The following is a 22041-nucleotide window of genomic DNA, read 5'->3' on the forward strand; positions in this document are numbered from 1 at the left end:
CAGATCCCTGTAACATAAACACAGACACTTTGAGGATGGAAAGTTTGCTTTTATTCCTGAGTTTGAGGTGATGCCAGAAGACTGAAAAGGAAGCGCCCTCAGACATCTACGCAGAGCCAGATGCTAAAACTGTGAAGTGGGTGAGGTTGCTGACGGGGTGAGTGGGGAGTGGACGGGGTAGAGGTCAAGTGTGAGCCTGGGGGAAGTCCACAGGATGGTAGGAGGAGACACATTCAGTAAAGGAGACCAGGGGTAAAAAAGTTTGAATCACATAAGAGATGCAAAAGGATCCAACATTTCAAAAAAAGAGGAATAAGTCCAAAGCGTCATGCAGTAGGGTTGGAGACACCCATTGCTGGAACCAGACATCAGAATTGGTAACATGACGTCTGAGACACAGTTTAACGTGATGGAGACAGAAGCTGAATTTGATGAGCTCAGCAACTGACTAGGAGGTGAAAAAAAAAATGAGGTTTCAAACACCAACCACGAGCACTTCCCTGAAACTGAAATAAAAGAGAAGATGGATGTCCCAAGGGGGGCCTGGCCAGGAACAAAAGCCTCGGATGGGAGGAGACTTCTGGAAGCGTATCTGAACCCAAGAGGGGGGAACCTCTGGGGAATAAAGTCTGGAGAGTCTAGGAGGGGAGTCATGGAGACAACTGCCCGGATGGAGTGAGAAGGGCAGAGCCTGGATGAAGGGAGACGGTTAGGCTTGGAAGACAGTGGGCACAAAGATGATGCGGCAGTCAACGAGGGAGCGCCTCCTGCAGTTTTCTCAGCAAAAGAGGAGGCAGATCACTGGGAAAGCTGGGGCGCGAGGCGGTCTGGTCTAGAACAGGGGCCACCGAGGCCGATGCACTTCAAGGAACAGAAACTAAGTTTTGCCAAATGCCAGCAGGAGCCCAGCTGGACTGATGGACCCCGGGCAGGGCTGGGAACGTTCCCTCTGCAGTCCCTGCACCAGAAGGAGCAGGTGCTGTGGATGCCGGCTGGAGGCACGCCAGGACGTGGTCTGAGTATGTGCTTAGCTGTGTTAGTTTATTTGCTGTTTATTTTAGTTGTAGCCTGTGTTTATGGTTCCAAGAGCCCTGCGAATGTAATGCCAGCATTGTTTGTATCCGTTCGGGGTAGTTGGAAGAAAGGGAAAAGAATCCACACCTTGAATGACTCAGTGTCTTAGTCAGCTCAGACTGCTACTCCAAGAACACCCCAGATTGCGTGGCTCATACAACAAATGTTTATTTCTCACGGTTCTGGAGGCTGGGAAATCCAAGATCAAGGCGCCAGCAGACCTGGTGTCTGATGAGAGCCCACTTCCTGATTTTGGAAGGCGTTCTTCTCATTGTGTTCACAGGGTGGGGAAAAGAAAGATCATCTCTCATCTCTTTTCCTAGAAGGGCACTAACCCCACCACGAGGACTCTACCCTCATGACCTCATCACCTCCCGAACACCCCTCCTCCTAGTGCCATCACAGTGGGGGTTTAACTTAGGCTCCAGCATATGCATTTGTTGGGGGGACATGAACATTCTGTCCATAGCATTCAGTTCAGGCAAGACGTAAACTTATAGAAACGAATCCTGTGCTTAATCCACCTGTGAGGATACATGATTCAGTTAAAGATCTAATGTGATGACTGATAGAATCAAAGAGGCGCTCTCTCCCATTCCCAGAGCCCCGCATCCAAGGTGCCCGGCGAGATGGGGTGTCGAACACGCCCTCCCTGCATCCTGAACCAGAGAACCGCTGGAAAGTCAGACAGAAGAAGACAAAGCACCTAACATGAGTGGGTAGAGAACGTTCCGTCCATTTTGTTTGGGAAGGTGAGACTTTAAATTAAAGGACACTTGAAGATGACCCATTCAGATGCCTCTCATTTTCGGATGAGGGAGGGGATTAGGAACCCGGGGGTGGAGACTCACTGAAAAGCCCAGCTGGTCAGTTTTCACGACTCGTTGACATTAGCAGCGGTGTAACTTGAGGTCTGTCCTCTCTAGCTTCAGTGTCCCTCCCGACCTCATTCAACTGCTCATTTAGTCTCCTGGACCCCACTTTCCTTATAAATGCTCAAGGCAAAGAAGCGATGGCCCAGATGGTGACACGGCGTCAAAGCTAACCAGCGAGTTCCAGGGGCTCAGCCTGGCTCTGCTCTTCATCTTTCCTGCAACGTGGGGAGGAGAACCACCCACCGCACTCTGCCTCCATTTCCCCAGCCTAGAAGCGAACCCCTCCTTTCCTCTGCGTTTGCTCGAAAAGCCCTTGCTCTTCGCAGCACCCGCGGCCACTAGAAAATACATCATTTTTCAATCAAATTGAAAGGAACTGAAGTCTGCCCGCGTGTGAGTACCGGGCTCGCGGGTGTCGCAGTCCGGCTAAAACAGAAAACGTCACGGCACAGGCCTGTCGCAGTCAAAAGGGAGCGACAACTAAAGAGGCGGAGAAAGAAGAGTGGGATTAAAGTAAAAACGCTCAAATGCAAGCTCACCCCTCCTACTTGGACAAACGTGGAGGGTGTTCGGCTGAAGGGGGAGTGAGGGGCGGGTGTCCGGCTGGAACAGCCTTCTCGGCTCTCAGCTGAGGCGGCCCTGGAGCGGGAGGCCCCCTGCCCGCAGCCGCGAGGACCACGGGCCCCCGCGCCAGTGCTCACAGCGCGCTCCGGGGGCGCCTGCCCGGCGGGGACCGAGGTTTACGTAACAGGGAGGTCCCCACGGGCCGGACCGCGCGCTGGCCACCCGGCCTCCCGCTCCTCCCTCCTCTGAGCTCTGACATCTGGAAGCAGCTGTCGCGGCCTGGGCGGGGGCCTTCGCCCCGCTGGCGTGGGAACAGGCAGCGGAGCTGGGTCAGAAGCGACACAGCTGCCAGTCGCGGTCCGGCGGGCTCACAGCGCGGGGAGAGACGGAGGCCCTGAGACAGACCGGACCCCTCCTCCCTGCCCCCAACCCCCTGCGCGAAAAGAACTAAACTCCCGAAGCCCAAGCCCCTGGTCCACGGGAACACGTGGGTGTCGTTCTGCTGCTCAGATGATTCCCACGGGAGAGCAAACCAGATAAACAGTTTTCTTAACTCCCGTTCCTCTCCAAGCGCTAGGTCTGCTCCCACATGGCCTAGAGTCACTCCCTGCTGGAAGACACTTCCATGAAGCCGGCACGAAAGCCTTTATTTAATTCGCTTTCCCATCCAAAGCTTCCATTTCTTTGACCCAAAGCTTTCTGTCTCTGCTGTTTGGCTCCAACACCCCCGACAGCAATGGGGAACAGGCTGACAGAACCCCTGTGACCCTGAGAAGACAGAGCAGAGCAAAAAGCCTGAGAGGAGGGGAGAAGGGAGGCTCTGAGGCCCCGTCGGTCCCCCCTCCCCTGGTTAATGTGAGCGGGCTTTGTGGGTTCCACAATGGGGAGGGTGACACCCACTGACTTTTGAAGCCACCCCCGGGCCCCCATTTTAGCCTTTCCCTGATGGAACCAGATTTGCCCTCGCTCTGCAGCCAAAGCCCTGTGCTCGTGCCGCTCCCTGGCCCTGCCCATGTGGGATGTGGGCAGACAGATGTGCTTCTTAGATGCAGAAGCACGTCTGCATTTCCTGCTGAGAACGAGCAGTTTGGTTCCTGCAGGCCGGCCGGTGGGCGCGCGCTGGCTGACGGTCCCTCCCATCCCCCTTCTGTGAGAGCCAAATTTATCAGCTCCCGGGGCACCAGGGAGCACGCCAGGTCGGAATCAGGACCAAGGCTGAAGAGCCCCGTGAGGGACTCCTCACCCAGCTGGCCAGCTCCAGGGATGGGTGCACACCCACGCGGGCTGCCTTGTTTATCAGAGGCGCGCAGCTTTTCTGAAATAAATAGGAGACTCTCCGTCCACAAGGCCAGGCGGTTTGCAGAGCCCATTAGAAAGATACCGGTGATCTGGGATGATGCAGGGTTTCTATTCTGAATCAATCTTTAAAAAGGAAAACAAATTTCCAGGGGCAAGACACCACAGCAGAAGAAAATCCTCTCCTGCGAAAAGACCAGATTGTTTACAAGGCTCGAATCTACGTGCTAGCTGAGCGACCGGTGGCCTGGGCCTAGCGAGAGGGCCCCCTGAGGCAGAGTTGGCCAGACCCCCGGAGAGCACAGCAGCACAAAGAGGGAAGATTCGTAAGCGTTAGTATGAAGCTAAAAGCGGAGTCTCCAGACCTGGCCATTTCCACAGAGAAAACAAACTTTATGGCCACCTTCCTTCGTCAGTCACCCTACAGTGAGCTGTGACAAGGACAGGCCAGTTGTACAAGACAGAGACGTCTTGCTTTTAACCGTGACTTGTCCACTTGGTGCCGCCACCTTTGGCTACTGGAGACGGGGGAGCGGGAGGGGAGGAAATCCCACTCGCACGTCAACGTCCCACCCCCACCCTTTGCTCAAGCAGACAGCGGCCCTCTCATCGCCAAGGGTGCGTCCCAGGTGGCAGCCACCTGTCAAGAGACCAGGCACGTGCAAGTGACAAGCACCGCACCACGGGGCCCCCGAAGGCGTTCCCCTGTCACCGCTCGTGCGTTAAGGCTGCTGCTGTCAGAGCCCCCTGGAGGGGCGCAGGCCGAAGGCCATCTCTGAGTCAAAGGGATGGGCCGCCAGGTAGTCCTTATACTCCCCGTCGATCAGGTCGGCAGCGTTGTTCCGGGCAAACCAGCAGTCCACCTGCTCTTCCCCGTTGTAGATTTTCCTCTGCTTCCACACCACGGGGACCTGGTGGTCTTTGACCTTGAGGACGGCCTGAGACAGCTCGCCTGCCTTGGGGGAGGGAGGATTAGCAGGGCTCTTGCCGAGCCCGGCAGGCTCCTCGGTGAGTCTGGCCTCCCGGTTCAGGAACTGACCTGACAGGACCAAAAAGAAGCATCAGGGCGAGGCCAAGGGTGAGGAACGCTGTTGGAAAAAAACTAACTTCAGTTCCGGCACCGGTGACCAGCGAATGCATGTATGTCACCCAGCGGAAGGGGGTTCGTGACATCAGGGTTGGGGGCAGGTTTTTCACGAGCTGCAGTCCTGGGCTGGACTGTCCCGGAGGCGCTCACACCTTTTCCAGGGTCCGGGTAGGGAAGGAGAGGAGAGACTAAGGTGCCTTCGTGGAAGCGAACACGGGCAAGATGCCCAACCACACACCGAGATAACCGGTCTGCTACCGGGTCGGGAGGATGAGGCCGGGGCAAGTAAACAGGGAAGAAGGGTCAGGTCTTGCCCGCTCTCCTCTGGCTCTAAGAGCCCTTCCATACGTGCACTTGGTGGGCGTGCCCCGGGCTGAGGGGGTGGGGAACAGTCAGTTTGGCTCAGTCCCGAGTCGCAGCATTGGAATCCTCCGGGTCAAGTGAGGGCATCGCTAAGGCCGAAGGAACAGCCGTCTGCGTCTGGGAGAGGAGTTCGCACTTGGCAGGCGGGACAGAGCCTCGGCCAGCTGGAGCGCCAGGAAACCCTGCTTCCAAACTGAGCCCTGGCAGTGACCGGCTCTTTGCTTCTGGGCAAAAGGCCCACACAAACTTGCACGTGGAGGAAAGCCAGGCAGAGGGGGCTGCCCTCAGCCCCTGGCCACGGGGGTGCCACCCGTGGAAGGGCCATGCTTCTCACAGCCAGTGCCAGGCCGTGGGAGACCTGGGTTGGCATCGTCTTGCTGAGAGTAAAGAATCAGGCCTGGAGAGAATGATTCCCTATTTCTTTGCTCCCTTTCCCAGAAGGTCAGTGAGAATTAGTTTATAAAGGCAGCAAGAAATAGACTTCACCCTAATTCAAAAAGACACATGCACCCCAATGTTCACAGCAGCACTATTTACAATAGCCAAGACATGGAAGCAACCTAAGTGTCCATCGACAGATGACTGGATAAAGAAGTTGTGGTGTATTTATACAATGGAATACTACTCAGCCATAAAAAAGAATGAAATGTTGCCATTTGCAGCAACACAGATGGACTTGGAGGGCATTATGCTAAGTGCAGTAAGTCAGACAGAGAAAGACAGATGCTGTGTGTTATCACTTAAATGTGTAATCTAAAAAACACAGCAAACTAGTGAATATAACCAAAGGCAGCAGCAGACTCACAGATACGGAGAACAAACTAGTGGTCACCAGTGCAGGGGGTGGGGGGCAGGCGCAACACAGAGGTGGGAGTAGGGGGTACAAACTGCTGGGTTTGTACTGGTAAGACAGGCCACAGGGATGTATTGAACAACAAGACAGTCAATATTCTGCAATAACTGTAAATGAAGTGCAACCTTTAAAACTTGTATAAAAAATAAAAATTTTAAAAAAGCAAGAAAAAACTGGCCATATGCAAAAAAAAAAAAAAGACCCGATTCCTATGGAATTTCTCAGCCAAGCCACAGGTACGCTTCAGCACCAGCTTCACTTTGCGAAACCGAACTCTGCCCTCTGACCAGCGTGAATTTGGCGAAGTCTTACCTAAGAGGCCGTGGCAGCTGCTGGAAAGGCCTTTGCTGTTGGCGATGTAGAAGCCCAGGTGGTTCCGCTGGTAGGGGGCTGGCTTTTTGTACAGGTGGATGAGGATGACGAAGGCCACGGTGCCCTGGATGGTGACGGTGACGTTGGCGTTGGCAGACACGGACACCTCCAGCCCTCGGCTCCCCACCACGGTGCTCTGGTTGCAGGGAAGGACCAGCCTGTCCCCACCGTCCAAGATGACTCTGTTCGGTGTAATCTCCAGGTAAGACCTCTCGGGCTTGTTCACGAGGATGGTGATGGTTCGGAAGTAAGTGCGCTGTTTCTTGTGGCCGTTTGGAGGAGCTGGAGCCCCAATTAACTCTCCATTCACCGTCACACCTCGGAGGCAGAGGGGAAGGGGCAATGGTTAGAAAAACTACCCTCGGGGCGGTGGGTATGGCTCAGTTGGAGAGCGCATGCTTAGTGTGCACGAGGTCCTGGGTTCAATCCCCAGTACTTCCATTAAAAAAAAAAACTGACCCCACACCCTCCTACACGGTGGGTGGGAGTGTAAATCGGTGCAGCCACCATGGAGAACAGTGGGCAGGTTCCTTAAAAACTAAACATAGACTTACCATATGACTCAGCAGTCCCACTCCTGGGCATGTATCCAAAAGAAACTCTAATTTGAAAAGATACATGCACCCCAATGTTCACAGCAGCACTATTTACAATAGCCAAGACCTGGAAGCAACCTAAGTGTCCATCGACAGATGACTGGATAAAGAAGTTTGGGTATATACACACAATGGAATACTACTCAGCCACAAAAAGGAATGAAATTATGCCATTTGCAGCAACACGGATGGACCCAGAGATGATCATACTGAATGAAGTAAATCAAGGAAAGACAAATACCACATGCTATCAGTTGTATGTGGAATATTTTATAATCACCTATAATGGAAAATAATCTGAAAAAGAGTATTATATATATGTGTTTAGCTGAATCACTTTGCTGTGCACCTGAAACACTGTAAATCAACTCCACTTCAACAAGAAAAAAAAGAAAAAACTACCCCAACTTTCAGGTGAAGGTGTCTGATCAGAACTTCCCTCCTTCTCTGGCCTGATCTTTGTGTCTCAAGAACCATGAACTTCCACTCACAGGGAGGGGCCGCTCCGGGCTGAGTGAGCGAGTGAATGAGTGAAGTTTCTTCCCCGTGTCTAACCAGTGTCCCAGGCGAGGAGAAGGCGGATGTAGGTTTGGGTGAAGATGTTACAGAAGGGGGTTTACACGCTAGCCTGCTTTCATTCCAGTGTCTGGTTACGGCGCCAAAAAGCCTCGTATGGCCCAGACACAGGATTTCTTCCCCACCACTTTCCACTGCTCCTGATTTGGAGACCTTGGGACACCACCGAGCAGCGCGGCAGGATGCAAAGGGTAATTTTTTTTTTTTTTCAGTCCAAGAACCCTTTCAGGCAGCACTTACCGGAGTCCGCGTGATCAGAGACCAGCCTCAGAATGTCCCCGGGCTGCCCGTCAATGTTGAAGCAGATGGTCAGCTTGCTCAAGGGGAAATCCACCACGAAGTGGGGGTCTCCGTCCGCTGCCAGACCAGGAGAAAAACGGGAGAGAATAAGAAAGAAGAGGCGTTTACTGGGGGCCTTCCCTGTGCAAGCACTCTCTTCTATTTCCTCATGCGTTGTTGATTTAATCATGTCAAGGGGGGGGTCTTCAGTGTCCACATGAGGGAGATGACTGGGAGGGGAAGGGACACCCCAGCTAGGCACTGAGCTCATGGGAAAGTAAATATCTGAATGCAGGTCCCCGAAATTCAAACAGAATGCTCCTTTCACCATCCTGCAGTCCGACACAGACCACTGGGCTTTGAGAGGTAAGCGGGGCAAAGGAAAGAAAGAGGTACCGTGGACCCCCTACTGTTATTACTGAGCCCATGTTCTCCAGTTTCCCGAGTGCCCTCCCCGCATCACTTCCATCCTCCTGTTTTGTTTTGTTTTGTTTTGTTTGCGGGGGGTGGTAATCAGGTTTATTCAATTACTTACTTAATGGAGATACTGGGGATTGAACCCAGGACCTCGCGCCTGCTCAGCTCATGCCGTCCCACTGAGCTACACCCTCCCCCATCCTCCTATGACCGTCCGTGCACGAGAGCCCACCCTCCCCTGTGGCCCAAGCACCACAGCCCTGGAGGCATTCACAGCGCTGGACAGACCCGGCCTTTGCATGAGGAGTCGTGACCAGCCCCGCACAGGGCCGGTGACAAGCGAAGGAGAGTCAGCGGGAGGTCAGGCAGTGCTGCTGGCGATGACCGTGGAAACCCATCCTCTGGGCCATCCTGACTTTACTGCTCTCACGCTTTTGCCCACAGGTGAGGCCCCAGAGTTTGGGGGGCCCCTGATCCTGGCCCAGGCTCCTCATCTTCGCCTCTGCTGAAGGTGGACGGCCTCACCTCCTACCATACAGACGAAGTATTTCCCAAGAGCCTCCATCAAGTCTCTTTGCTCACGAGACTGGAGAGTTAGTTTCTCTCTAATTTACACGCTAAACACAGCGTGTTTCTGAATTCCTCTCTACTACTGTGTGCACGTATGTACACGCACTTGTACATGGTGGGGGGGATGTGGAACAGGAGTTCGCTGTTTTCAAGCTAAAAGCCAGTTAATGTTCTTGGTGTAACTGCTGAAAAATCCTTCCTGTCCCCAGCATGACTCAGAAGGGCCGTTAAAAGAATCGGGTTGATCTCACTGGAAAGGGCCTCCAGCCCCCAGTGAATGGCAACATATGTAAAGAAAGACAAGGTACTGGTCTTCTGTAGATGAAAAAAATGACACCCATTAGAGATAAAAGTCCTGGTCCATATTTTTGGCACTCTTAGGGTAGGAACACAAGTATGTGACAGTCCCTGAGAGTTTCCTGGGCGCACACCACATTATTTCTGCTCAAATCTCCCAAATCGCTTTACAAGGAGAGATGTTGCTTGCTCCAAAAAAAGAGAGGAGAGGTCTGGAAGTCATTACTTGGCATGGCAGCCAAGAGGAAAGCTGTCTTGCATTCCACAAAGCGTGCGTGTTCAGAGGAATGACATTCCCCCCACTGGAGCCTGTGTTTCCTTTCCCCATGGCCGACCTCTAGGCTGTCCCCGGCTGCAGGAACGTGCGTGCCCAGCACATCAGCAGCCAGGCAAAGATTCAGGCTCACAAAGCAAGATGTCTGCGTTTCAGGAAGGAAACAGCCCTGGTGTTGCTACGCCATCCAGATTTTTATGCCGATCCCAGGAACCTGGTCCAGGGAATCTTTACGGGAATGTTATCTGTTCTTCCCTTCAAAAGCCGAGGATGAAGAAAATAACAAAATGGGGAGAGGGGAGGCTTTGGCTCAGTGGTAGAGCACATGCTTAGCATGCATGAGGTCCTGGGTTCAATCCCCGGTACCGCCATTAAATAAATAAAATATAAACAAACAAACAAACAAACAAACCGAATTACTCCCCCCCAAAAAACGAAAGGAAATAATTACATAATAATAGAAAACCCCCTGCATGTTACAGATATTTGTAATACCAGAAACTGGAAACACACACCCTTCGGACCTCTAAAGCAAATGTCTTTTCAGCTCAAAAATGATTAAAGTGGAGGGGAGGGGACAGCTCAGTGGTAGAGCAGGTGCTTAGCATGCAATCCCCAGCACCCCCTGTTAGGATGAATGAATGAATGAATGAATGAATGAATAAATAAATAAATAAATAAATAAATAACCTCCCCACCCAAAACCCCCCAAAACACAGAACAGAAAAATAACGATGGAAGTGTGCCTCCGCTGTCCACCCATCCTTGTGCGAGCACTCCTGCCAGCCTCCTCGGGACCGTGTGACCCGTGGTGTTTATGTAACGGTTTAAGGACAATCCTGGCTTGGAGAATGGCCTGTCGCTGCTGGTTTGGGCTAAAGAAACACAGGTCCTCACATCTTGTTCTGGGAGCGGATAGTCTAACTGGCTTCAGGGAGTGCCTGGCTGCCCACTTCCTAAACATCTGAACTCCCAAATCACACACAAGCACATTGTCTCCCTTTACCTGATGTCTTGGAGATTCGAATTCTCGGGTCGTATGGCTTCTTGAGAGCAGGTCCTAGAAAGAGGGAGGAAGAGGACCACCAGTGTTACTCATTGGAGAGGAGGAAGTGAGAGGTACAGAGGACTGAGATGAGTCAGATACAGCTTTCAGATACATTTGTGACAATTTGAAAACATCCCCTGTTTTAAAGGAGGAGCTTGGTACCAAAACACAAAGTGAAAGTGTAACAGGAGGAGGCTTAAATATTTTATTCTTTTATAAATTAGATAATATTCTTCTTGTCTGTGATTTCTGTATGTAGAATAGGAGAAAATATTCTATCATCCTTAAGGTACAATTGTGGGGGCAAGGGGAAAAGTAAGGGTGTTTAATGGGGACACAATCTCAGATTCATAAGATGAAAAAGAACATACTTGGCACTGCAGACCTGTACACAGCAATTTAAAAAAAAACACAAAAATAAACAAAAAATGTGAAGGAGATAGTCATAATCCAGGGTCCACAGCTACATGTGTTAAGCACAATTGGAAAAGCAGTAAGCAAAAATACTCAATTAAAGAAAAGCCAAAAAGTACATTAATTTCTGTAAGTAAAAGGAAATTAGTTTCTTATTTCAAACCGTCCGTATTAACAGGATTACACTCCTTGTTACTGATTTTTGCCCCTCGCAGAAAATAAAGATCACAGTACTTCCACGTTTTTTAAGTGCCCCCTTCTCCAGCTGGTCCCCGGTCACCAGGACACGGACAGCGTCGGGCAGACCATGAGGAGGGACTTCTCAGTCTGGCTGGCTGCTCTGAGGAGCCTCAGTGAGTGGCAGCCGTCCTACACCTCCCCCAAAAAAACCTAACACAAAATTAAAAAATCATCATAACCTTGAAACAAGGAAGACTGTCCTGAGCCCTAACTGATGCTTCTGGGAAGTCCTGTTTCTAACCACTCCTTTGAGCAATCAGTTGGTTACTCCCTGTCGGTGTCCTTGGCCTCTGAGTCTCACGTCACCCGAGTCTGACCTTTCCCGACACTGCTGAGATCTGAGATGCTGCCCCAGAATCACGCTGTTACTTTTTCCTGGATGAGGCCTGGATCTTGTCAAGCAACAGTGACGTGCAAGTTACTTTCATCCTTTCCATCAGAACACACCTTGTACCAGTTTTGCCAAGACAAGCGTCACTCTTTCTAAAAAGGCAACATGTCATTTTTCACCTCTACATCTGGGTCTGAACTTTTAAATAAATGTCTAGTTCTACATTCTGCTTGGGAGGGGGGTCCACCATGTACAGAACACTCATTATGGACCAAAGACTCTACCTATTGAATCCTTGCACCAGCAACAGCCCTTCAGGGAAGACATTATTATCTGCATTCTACAGGAGAGGGAATAGAAGCTTAGAGAGGTTCAGAAACCTGCCCCAAGCCACGCAGCAGGTTAGGAGGAGCCGCGGCCTGAAACTCCGCCTGGTTCCTAACCTCATGCACTGTCCGCCACCACGCCCAGGGGACTCTCCAAATTTAGAATATGAGGAACAAATGAGGCCCCAGATTAGCATCACTTCCCTCCTCTTAGGAGGTGGGAACCTGACAGGAGTCTAATAAAAATGTCACTCATTAAAAAATGTGCTGTTTTGCACACCCAGGTGTCACTGAGAATATAATCCTCTGCTTGGCTGAATTACTTCTCCTATCCTTTCCCTGTTCTTGCTGCCGCCACTTCCCCTGACACTCGGCACAGAGACAGATGATGAAAGTTTCTATTTTTCTGTGGGATCCGTAAAGAGTGAATTCTGTCAAGAATGCAGAACTTTCATTCTTCCCATATAATAACCTCTCTAATAAAATAAAATTTTTATTAATTTTATATAACTTTAAACAAAATCATGAAAAAATAAAATAATAAAAACCAATTATAATAAAATTAATAAAATATATAAGTAAAAAGAATGTATAATAGAATTTTCTTTTCTCAGGAAAATCCAATCGAGTATGCCCATACAATGACAGAATTCTGAAGTTCTTAAAAATATAGAAAGGCACTTAAAAATGAATGAATATTTACTTGTCTGCTCATCTCTGTGCCTCTAATGATGTCTGGCGTGTGGTCGGCATTCAATATTTTTTTTAACATTTTTGGGGGTATTATTTATTTATTTAATTATTTGGGGGAGGAGGTAATTAGGTTCATTTATTTATTTTAATTTTTTTAACAGAGGTACTGGGAAATGAACCCAGGCCCTTGTGGGCTAAACATGCACTCTACCACTGAACTATACCCTTCCCCTTCAGCACTCAATATTGATGATTTATCGACAGACTGACTTTCCTGGGCGACATTTCTGAGACGAACGCCACCTTCTGGAATTTCTCTGCAGAGATCCACAGTTCTTAACAATACAGGCACAACCAGCTAACCCACCCTCTGAAGACTAGGAGCTGCAGATATAATTGTACAAATTATGATACAGTAAAATACAGCAGATGACCTTGGCCTGAAAAGGAGCCGGAACGGCAGTGTGGGTCCCCAGACTCTGCCGTCCCGGGGGTGCCCTTACCTGGCTGCAGGTGGGCGCCTCGCAGGCTCTGCGTCACCGTCTCCGGTCCTGTGGCCGCGGACACGCCGTAGGCGTCCTCCAGGGTCGCTGTCTGCGGTGCTGATTTTCTCAACTTCAAGGCGGTGAACGGGGTGAGGAAGCGGTGGTCCACGGCCAGGGCCTGCACCTTCTGCCTCAGCCGCTCCCTGTCCTGCTCGCCGTCGCTCTGCAGCCAGGCGCTGAGCAGCTCCTTCAGGGTCAGGTAGCTCCAGAGACGCTCCAGGTGGTTGGGGTCCTGGCCACCACCCTCGGGCTTGGAGCTCCCGGGGACGTCGCTCTCCACCTCCCGAGGCTCCACGGGCACGTCCTTCTTGAGTAGGACGAACTTCTTACTGTTGCTGGCCGTCACTTGCACGTGCAACTGGCCCAGCCCCTTGTCCGCCAGCTTCCCCGCAATGACGATCTCTGAGCCGTTGAAGTAGTTCGGGAACAGGGTCCTGGTGGCATGCTCCACTAAGCTGGGTGGATAATCCACGCGGATGTCCGAGAGGAGAGGGGTCCTGATCTCATCATAGAATCTGGAGTGGAGGGACAGAGAGAGAATCAGGGCCCACCCGGGCTGCAGGCAGGACACGTCCTACAGGACACGACGGGCTGTCCGAGGGGTGGATCTGATCCTCAGAGCAACCAAGTTCAACACTCCACCCAGCAGGACGTTCCTGACAGGAGGCCATGCAGCAGGAGCTTGAACACCACTGGTGACGGGGAGCTCACTACCTCACAAGCTTCCTCGCCGACTGTCAGCTGCTCCGAGGAGGAGGAGGGGGGTGCTCCTTGGAGCTCACAACCTCCCTCCCTGCAATTTCCACCCAGTGGTCTCCGGTTTACTTCTGGAGCAACATAGCTCTAGAATGAAAGAGTCTGATCCCTCTTCAATATTTAGATGCTTGAGCGGGAGGGTAGAGCTCAACGATGGAGCATGTGCTTAGCATCCACGAGGTCTTGGGTTCAATCCCCTGTACCTCCATTAAAACACACAAAAAATCCAGATGCTTGAAAGCACTGACACTTGGATATCTGACAAACACTGCTGTGTGCTCCTAGAAGCCTCCTTTTTATGGAGCCTAATCCATCCCTGTTTCATAACTATTCTTCCTATGATACAATTTCAAGAACCCCTAACCACTCTCGGTCACCTTCCTTGTGCACACCTACATTTCTCAAAGGGCCTCTGAAAGCATCTTCCTTAGAACCAAACACATATCCCAGATGGGCTCCAACCAGCCCGTTACACTTGAGAAATCTGCCCTCGACGTTGACATGGCACTTTTGGTCATGCAGCATCTGCTGGCTTTAGCGCTTCTCCTGGTTATGTTACATGGAGACCATTAAAATCTCCTTTCCAAAGATCTCAAGTGCAGAGGTTGTGGAGTTAGACTTCCATCTCGGTCACTTCCTTGCTGTGTGTCTTAGGACATGTGACTAACCTCTCTGAACTTCAGTTTCTTCCTCTATAAAACTGGCAGGTTAACAGTAACTACTTTGATAGACTGCTAGTGGTCCCCTCAAACCCATGCTGCCTTTCTTCCATAATTGAGTTTTAACCAGGCACACGCCCATCCAGGTAAAAACTACACTTCTTAGCCACCACTGTGGCCACATACGGCCACGTTCTCACCAGTGGAACTGGAGTCGAAGTAATACAGGCCATGCCTGTAATGCCTGCTGAAAATAAAATGGCTTGTCTGGCTTTCTTTCCTTTCCCCCTTTTGGGGGCTGGAATACAGAAGTGACAGTGACCTAATTTCAGCCTTGCAGTGAAGGACAACCCCCAAGGGGTGCAGAGCAATAACATGGAAGGGACCTGAGTCTCCGAGTGACTTCGTGGAGCAGAACCTGATCTGTCCGGACTACTGCAGGCGACAGTCAGTCATCTGCACGGCAGCTCAGCCTTTACCCCATATACCTGCCCCTAGGATATCGGTGAGGGTCGCGTGAGATGGTGCACGCAGACATGCCCACATGCCGTAAGTTCTCAGGGACTGCTGGGTGCTAACCATGTTTCCGTGGTGTAGCAGAGCAGTGGATTTGTTTCAGTGTAACTGCTTTGCCTGTGAACACGTTATTGAATCTCGATTCTGCTATGCCACACGTTAGATTCTCCCTCTTTGAATGTGGTTTTGGATAACTTTGAAAATGTGGGAAGCAAATCTGTGCTTTCATTTGAAGCTTTGACAAAAATGCTGGGGGTGGGGAACAGGGGCTGTCCCCCAACAAGGACCTATCTGTACTGCCCCCCCTTAAAGACCCCCAGTTAGAGTCATCATTAAAGAATGCTCTTTGATTATGGCTATCAAACACCTGTAAATCTACCGAAACATCACTTTTCTTTTTGAGAATATATTATATGTGCTGGAAAGCAGATTCAAGCACAGAATACTGGCACAGGCAGCATTTCCTCGAATGAACAGCAAAGTCACACCTCGTATTTGGCAACTTGATATCTGAAGGGAGGAACCGAGCCGAGTTAAAAAATTTAAGTTCCAGTTTCTTCTCCACCCCAAGTACAGCACAGTCAGCGACCAGCTGGAACTGGCCATTTTGCTTCAAAATAAAAACATGATCATTTTAACGAGTACGCAACACGGGGCTGACACTGCTTCCACCTCGTGCACAGCGTGGAAGTAGCGTAAGTAAACTGCTTTACTGCGCTTTGCACATACTGCACTTTTTTGCACAGTGAAGGTTTGGGGTAACCCTGTGTTGTCAGATGACGGCTGGCAGTTTCTAGCAATGAAGTAGTTTAAATTAAGGCGTGCACACTGTTCAGGTGTGATGCTACTGAACACTTAACAGACTAACGTGTGGTGTAAACATAACTTTCACGTGCACTGGGAAAAAATAAAGACTTGCTTTATTGCGATATTTGTGGTGTTTTAGGTTTTTTTTAATTTTATTTTTTGGGAGGCAAGGTAATTAGGTTTTTGTTTGTTTGCTTGCTTGTTTAAATGGAGGTACCGGGGACTGAACCCAGGACCTCCTGCATGCTAAGCAGATGCTCTGCCGCTGAGCCATCCCCTCCCACCGTGATATTTGGTTTATTGCTGAGGTCTAGAACTGAACCTGCAGTTTCTCCGAGGTACTTCTTTGTATTAGGAAGTTCTTTGGGATGTTAAGAAGACAATTAGATCAATTATATTTCAACTTTAAAAAATTTTAAAAAGAAGGCAACTATAACCCCAAGAGCTAACTGAGTACCTAACACGTGGCAGCCGTCCCACCAATATTTCACACAGGTTATCTCATTAAATCCTATCGTCCGATCATAATCCTCACTTAACAGATGGGTAAACTGAGGCATGGACCACCCTCAATCTTGCCGCAAGGCACAAGTCACAAGGCAGGACCAGAACGCGAACCCAGATCTGCCTGGTTTCACGAGCCGTCGGGACGTCTCCGGCGTAAGGAGTTAAGATCGCGTCCAGCACCAAGACATCCTCGGTCCTGGCCCCCACCCGCATTCCCCCGGTGAAGCCAACCCTCCGCCCCGAGAAGCTGGGCGCACAGACCCGATGAGCTGTGAGCCCGCGTCCTCGTCCTCCTGGACACGCCGTGTGAGCCCGCAGTTCTCCAGGGACAGCTTCTCCAGGAGCTTGAAGTCCACGTCATCCCCGATGCCCACCGTGAAGATGCAGACCTGGCCCCGGGCGGCCTCCCTGGTGTTGTTGAGGATCTGGGGTGTGTGGGTCTCCCCGACGGTGGGCTTCCCGTCCGTCAGGAAGACGATGAGTGACACGCTGCGGGCCTCGACGTCGTTGTGGGCCACGAGGTCGTTGAGCAGCATGATGGCCCTCTGCAGGGCGCCATTGATGTCCGTGCCTGTGGGTCACAAAGCGGGACCGCTCACATCCCTGCTGCCCCCTCCGCTGGGGGCACCCTCACGGCTGCGGCTCACTCTCCCGGCTTCCACAGGAGTGACGTGCAGGGAAAGAAGTCACCTGCACTCACGGGGTGATTCCGGGTCACGCAGCCGGTCTACAAACTCGGCAAGCACTTGCTAAAAGGCCCAGAACTATCCCCCCGTGTGCACCCTTCTCCTGAAGGTGTCTGATGGCACCTTGCCAGACAAGTCTCCGCTCCCTTAGTGGGGGTGGTTTCTACGTCCTTTTCTGAGAACAGCTTTGAACAGGGCAGGAGGGGACTGGGTGCAGGGATCCGGAGAAAGTCACAGAGAGAAGGAAAGGCCACAGAATGAGGAGGTGAGGGCATTGGAGACAATGGCAGGTGACTTCAAATGTGGCCTGGGGCACCCTCAGCTTCCCCCAGGCCCCCTGGGGCGCATGCCCCGCTCCCCTGACACAGCCCCGCCAAGAGGACCAACCTAAGATGCTCACATTCAAATGCACAAAACACGAGTCATCCACTTGGCTTTCATTCCTCAACCCCAGAAACAATTTACAAGAACAGCTTCATTGTTTGGGACCCATGAGATAAACCAGAAAAGGCTCCAAAACCTATCAGGTGTCTCCCCCTCTAACTTACTTGACCATCTTCGTTTGGGGCCTGGAAGAGGAGAAACGTGAGCTTCTGGGAAAGCTCGCAGCTGTTATCTCCTTTCCTGGGATCAGCGTCGGCTTTCAAATCCACGTCTCTGGGCAGAAAATTAGCTACTCACTTCTCACGTCGCAGCTGCAGGGCAAAAACGGGACCTGCACGTACCTCCAGTGGGTGACATGTGGTGAATGTAGACTTTGCCGTCTCTGATGTTGTTGGGAGTAACCGACACCAAATGGTCCTTCCAGACCTTGATCCGGTTGGAAAATCCAATGATATTGAAACGATCCTGGGGTCGGAGGTCATGCAGAATCGTGAAGAGGGCGTCCTTGGTCTAGGCAGAGACAGAAACAAACCCAGTCAGGTCTGATTGCATTAGTCCCCATGTCCCCTGGCTTGGAAACTGCACACCGGGGACCATCCCAGGGTTAAAGGTAAGGGCCAGCTTTGTGAAGGGTCTTGAATAAATGTCAAGGAACTCTGTCACTCAGCTGGAAGAAAACGGCATTAATATGTTGCAATTTTATACCAGCCGAGAATGGGTGTTTCATACACGAAATGTCACGTCTGCTGGAGTCCCCGGTGCATCAGGCCCCTGAAACTTCGCCGCTGCTCTCCTCTTGGCCTGGAATGTTCTTCCCCACTGCCTTGTGCTCATGTCTTATCTGACAAGCCCCGCATCATTCTTCAAAACACAGCTAACGAGCTATATTCTCCACCTGAAACATTTCCCAGCTCCTCTAAAGGGAGTGGGTCCTTGCTCCTCAACGCACTCACATTACAAAGTGCATACCCAGTCATGACTAATGTCTGCTTTGTGCCTTTTTCCAGATATTTTGTAGGCGGGGTCCATCTATTTTCTTGTCACCCAGTGCAGAGGACTCCTGACACACAGGAGGCACTGGAAAGAAGTTCAGACAACGAATGAGAGCATGGACATCTCAGGAATTATCGATTAAAGGTACCAATAATAAATACCATAGGGATTGAAAAGAGAATGTTCATAGCAGCACTACATACAATATCCAAGACATGGAAGCAATCTCAATGTCCATCAACAGGTGACTGGAAAGGAAGTTGTGGTATATTTATACAATGGAACACTACTCAGCCATAAAAAAAGAATAAAATCATGCCATTTGTAGCAACATGGATGAACACAGAAATTATCATACTGAATGAAGTAAGACAGACAGAGAAAGACAAATATATGATATCACTTATATGTGGAATCTAAAAAAGAAGATATAAACTTATTTACAAACCAGCAATAGACTAACAGACACAGAAAACAAACTTATGATTACCAAAGGGGAACAACTAAATGGTAAAAATATAATGGCCACACACTCTGAGATCCTCTTTCATTTGACACTCACTTGTCACATTGTAGTATCATTATTTCTTCAAGCCCTTTCCCACCTCAGGACCTTTGCACCTGCTGTTCCCTGTGCCCGGAATGCTCTTCCCTACAGTCTGCACTAGTTCGGGCCTCCACCTCATCCTTCAGTTCTGGGCTCACTCGTTGTTTCACTGTCCTCTCGAGCACGGCACCTGTTCTCCTCCTCCACAGTGTTGACAGAGAGGACGTCATTATGTATTTGTGCATTTGCTGGACCGTCCAATTCAGTTCTGTGCCCCTGGGTGCAGGAGGTTTTTGAGTCTACCACTCAGCTGTGCCTGGCTACATGGCAGATTCTCCATATGTTTCCCGAATAAGTGAATGCCAAGAAAGCTGTCTGTCACACTAGACGGGGCTCCTCAAAACAGCTGTCCCCTCCTCTCCCAACACGACGGCTGGCACACTGCGCACTGTCAGTAAACATGTGTTGAACGAGTAATTGAGAGAGAGAGAGGGAGGGTGGGAGAGAAGGAATTCTATGGAGTGAATACAAAGGAAGTGACAGAGGCACAGCCCGCATCCTTGAGAACCTACAATGGATGATGCTGAGAGGATGGTGCGCAGGGAACACGGAGCTGACTGGTGGGCGGTGCGAAAGCCAAAAAGACAGTCAACAGATGGGTGGAGTGCTGATGCTGAGGGCGGGGCCGGGAAGCTGGCCCCGGCTTCACCCCTCGCACTCCCTCCCACTCAGCGCCAACATGACCCCAGCGAGAGCCAAGACAGTCTTGGTCCAAGTGCCTAGACCTCCGGGAAGTCTGAAGGTGCACAGCTGGGAGGTGACAGCCGGGACCAGAGCAAGCAGTGGCCGTCCCTGAGACGACACGGTTGGGAGACTGGCGCTAAGGCAGGCACCTGGAAATATCCCCACTGTTGGACCTCAGGGCTGGCCGGCATTGCCCGGCGCGGGCTGAGACACAGGGACCTTGTCAGAAGACTCCCATTCGCTGAGCTGCTGGCATCCTTAGGGATGCCTTAAATAGTGTGCTGTAGCCCCCGGGGGGACTGGCCTGGCTCCCCGGCGGGTATTTTTTCCCGATCATGATGAATACTCTGCTCTAGGAATAGCCTGTCCACCCTCCTCCCCTTAGCTCAGCAGCGACGGGTTTCTTATGACCTTGTATGGCCACAGCTGTAGCTTATCCCCACGTGCACCAAGGGATGGCAGACCAGCCGGCTCCTGGGGGCTCCATTTCCTGTTGCCTTGGGACCTTCAGGATGGTCTCCAGGTCCTCATCCCAAGGGGCCTGGGCAGAATCTCCTGCATCCACCACCACCCATTAACCCTTTCCCAGCTCATGGGTGGACGGCCACGGAAGCTCTCCATGCCGTAGGGGCTTAAGAGGCAGGAGGAAGGTGAGTGTCCAGATGGAAGAGAAAATGCGAGGGAGCTTAAGTTGGTATTTCTGTCCCCTGTGTTTATATGCTGCAGATGAACGAAAAGTTTTCTAAGACTACAGCCCAGAGAACAAGGTAGTAAGCACCTCCCAGAAAGATCAGAGGAGGCCCAGAAAGGCCAAGAAGGTACCATCCAAGCTGGTGGGAAAGCCTGGACTGCCCTGAAGGCACCAACTGGTCAGCTCCCAGAAGCATCAATCCACCCGCAGCGGGTGTCCGTGGACTCCCTGCGGATCCCTGGGGGCCACCTGTCAACACCAGTCCCGTACGGGTAAGCAGAGGGCTCCTTCCAACACGCCAGGGTGTGCTGGGACTGAAGGAAGATACAAAAGCCACACAAATGCAACGAGTGGAGAAAAAGGGCCTATTTCTCACTATTCGGGTAGTGAAGAGGCACTTTGGCCCAGAAGGAACAGCAGACAGGATTCCTCTTAATCCTAGCCATGCAGAACACAAAGACCGGGGCGATGCTCCGCGTGGAATCACTTCACAGTGAGGAATTCTCCTCCTCGTAGCCACTGTCCTTGGGTTGAACGGAGGGAGGAAAAGTATTTCCTTTGCAAACAAGGTCTTAGGAGGTCACTCCAGCTCTGCCTTCAGTTTATTTTTCAGTAAGCCTTTTCATCTCTGTCCATGAAAATTCTTGCAGGCACAAGGCAAATATAAATAAATAAAAGTAAGCTCTCTGTTTCAGATTCCCTGTTCATTCAGCATGGCTGGCACTGGTCCCTCTTGTTCCTGCGGGTCTTCAGTAAAGAGGGTGATGTGGTCGCCCCGATGGTGTCTGTAGGAGGGGGCAGAGCTGGGCCCCAGGAGGGGCAGCCCCCCTGCACCCTTCACTCGTGCTGCCCCTCATTAGGGCTGGTTCCAGGAAAGGGAGGTCCAGGGGGCAGCTCTGTTCCACGCACTGTTCCCTGCAGTAAGCCGTCCAAGGGACCAGGGATGGAATCTTCCTTTCTCTCCCCTCTCCCCCTTCCCTATAAAACTGAGCCCCAGCACCTGCAGGCTCTTGGCACAGCCCTCAAAAGGGTGTGCGTTCCACTGAGCCAATACCATGTTGCGAACGGCTATTAGACATTCCCCAAGGAGACAAGTGTTATGTAATCAGACCCTGAGAGGGACCCATCCTTGGAGCCACGAGAAGCCCAGCCGCCGGCCACCCTGTGTGAGCACAGCCACCGGGCACCCGTGGACGCAGTGTTTCTGAAACACTTCTGTGTCTGCGCCAAACCACGCTCACCAGGATCCAGCTCTGATACAAAAGGCTTTTGTCCCACAGACCCGGGGTTGCTGAGCGCAAGTGGAGCCCATGACATCACAGGGGAAGTCCAAGTCCAAGGCTATGCGATCTCAGCCATCCCCCACGGTCAGCAGAATGGCCCTGCTGTTCCCCCAAGCCGGCCTGCCACTCGCCTCCTTCTAAACCGTTTACCAACGAGCTGACGTTCTCTCTCTCCTTTTGAAGGAACCCGACAGAAAATTGCCTATGATTTTCCTCCTAGGAAACAGAAGAAATCAAGGACCTTCTAAAAATCCGATTTGAAACAGACTCACAGACCATAGTAAACAATCTTACGGTTACCGGGGAAAGGGGGTGGGAAGGGATAAACTTGAGAGTCTGAGCTTTATAAGTGTTAGCCGCTATATATAAAAATAGATT

The 22041-nt window shown here is 51.2% G+C and overlaps 1 protein-coding gene across 1 annotated transcript in view; it reads right to left on the reverse strand.

Annotated features, from left to right (window-relative positions):
• Positions 1 to 28: 28 nt before the first annotated feature.
• Positions 29 to 22041, reverse strand: part of ITIH5 (inter-alpha-trypsin inhibitor heavy chain 5) — a 52241-nt gene continuing 30228 nt past the window's right edge. The window contains exons 6-12 of the mRNA XM_032473844.1: positions 17747 to 17915; positions 16597 to 16906; positions 13049 to 13605; positions 10500 to 10553; positions 7897 to 8013; positions 6425 to 6802; positions 29 to 4848 (exon numbers count right to left, since the gene is read on the reverse strand). Of these exons, the coding sequence (XP_032329735.1) occupies positions 4547 to 4848; positions 6425 to 6802; positions 7897 to 8013; positions 10500 to 10553; positions 13049 to 13605; positions 16597 to 16906; positions 17747 to 17915 (1887 nt within the window). The 3' untranslated portion in view covers positions 29 to 4546. The remainder of the gene's footprint in view (positions 4849 to 6424; positions 6803 to 7896; positions 8014 to 10499; positions 10554 to 13048; positions 13606 to 16596; positions 16907 to 17746; positions 17916 to 22041) is intronic.

This window comes from Camelus ferus, chromosome 35 (assembly GCF_009834535.1).
Source record: "Camelus ferus isolate YT-003-E chromosome 35, BCGSAC_Cfer_1.0, whole genome shotgun sequence".
Lineage (NCBI taxonomy): Eukaryota > Metazoa > Chordata > Mammalia > Artiodactyla > Camelidae > Camelus > Camelus ferus.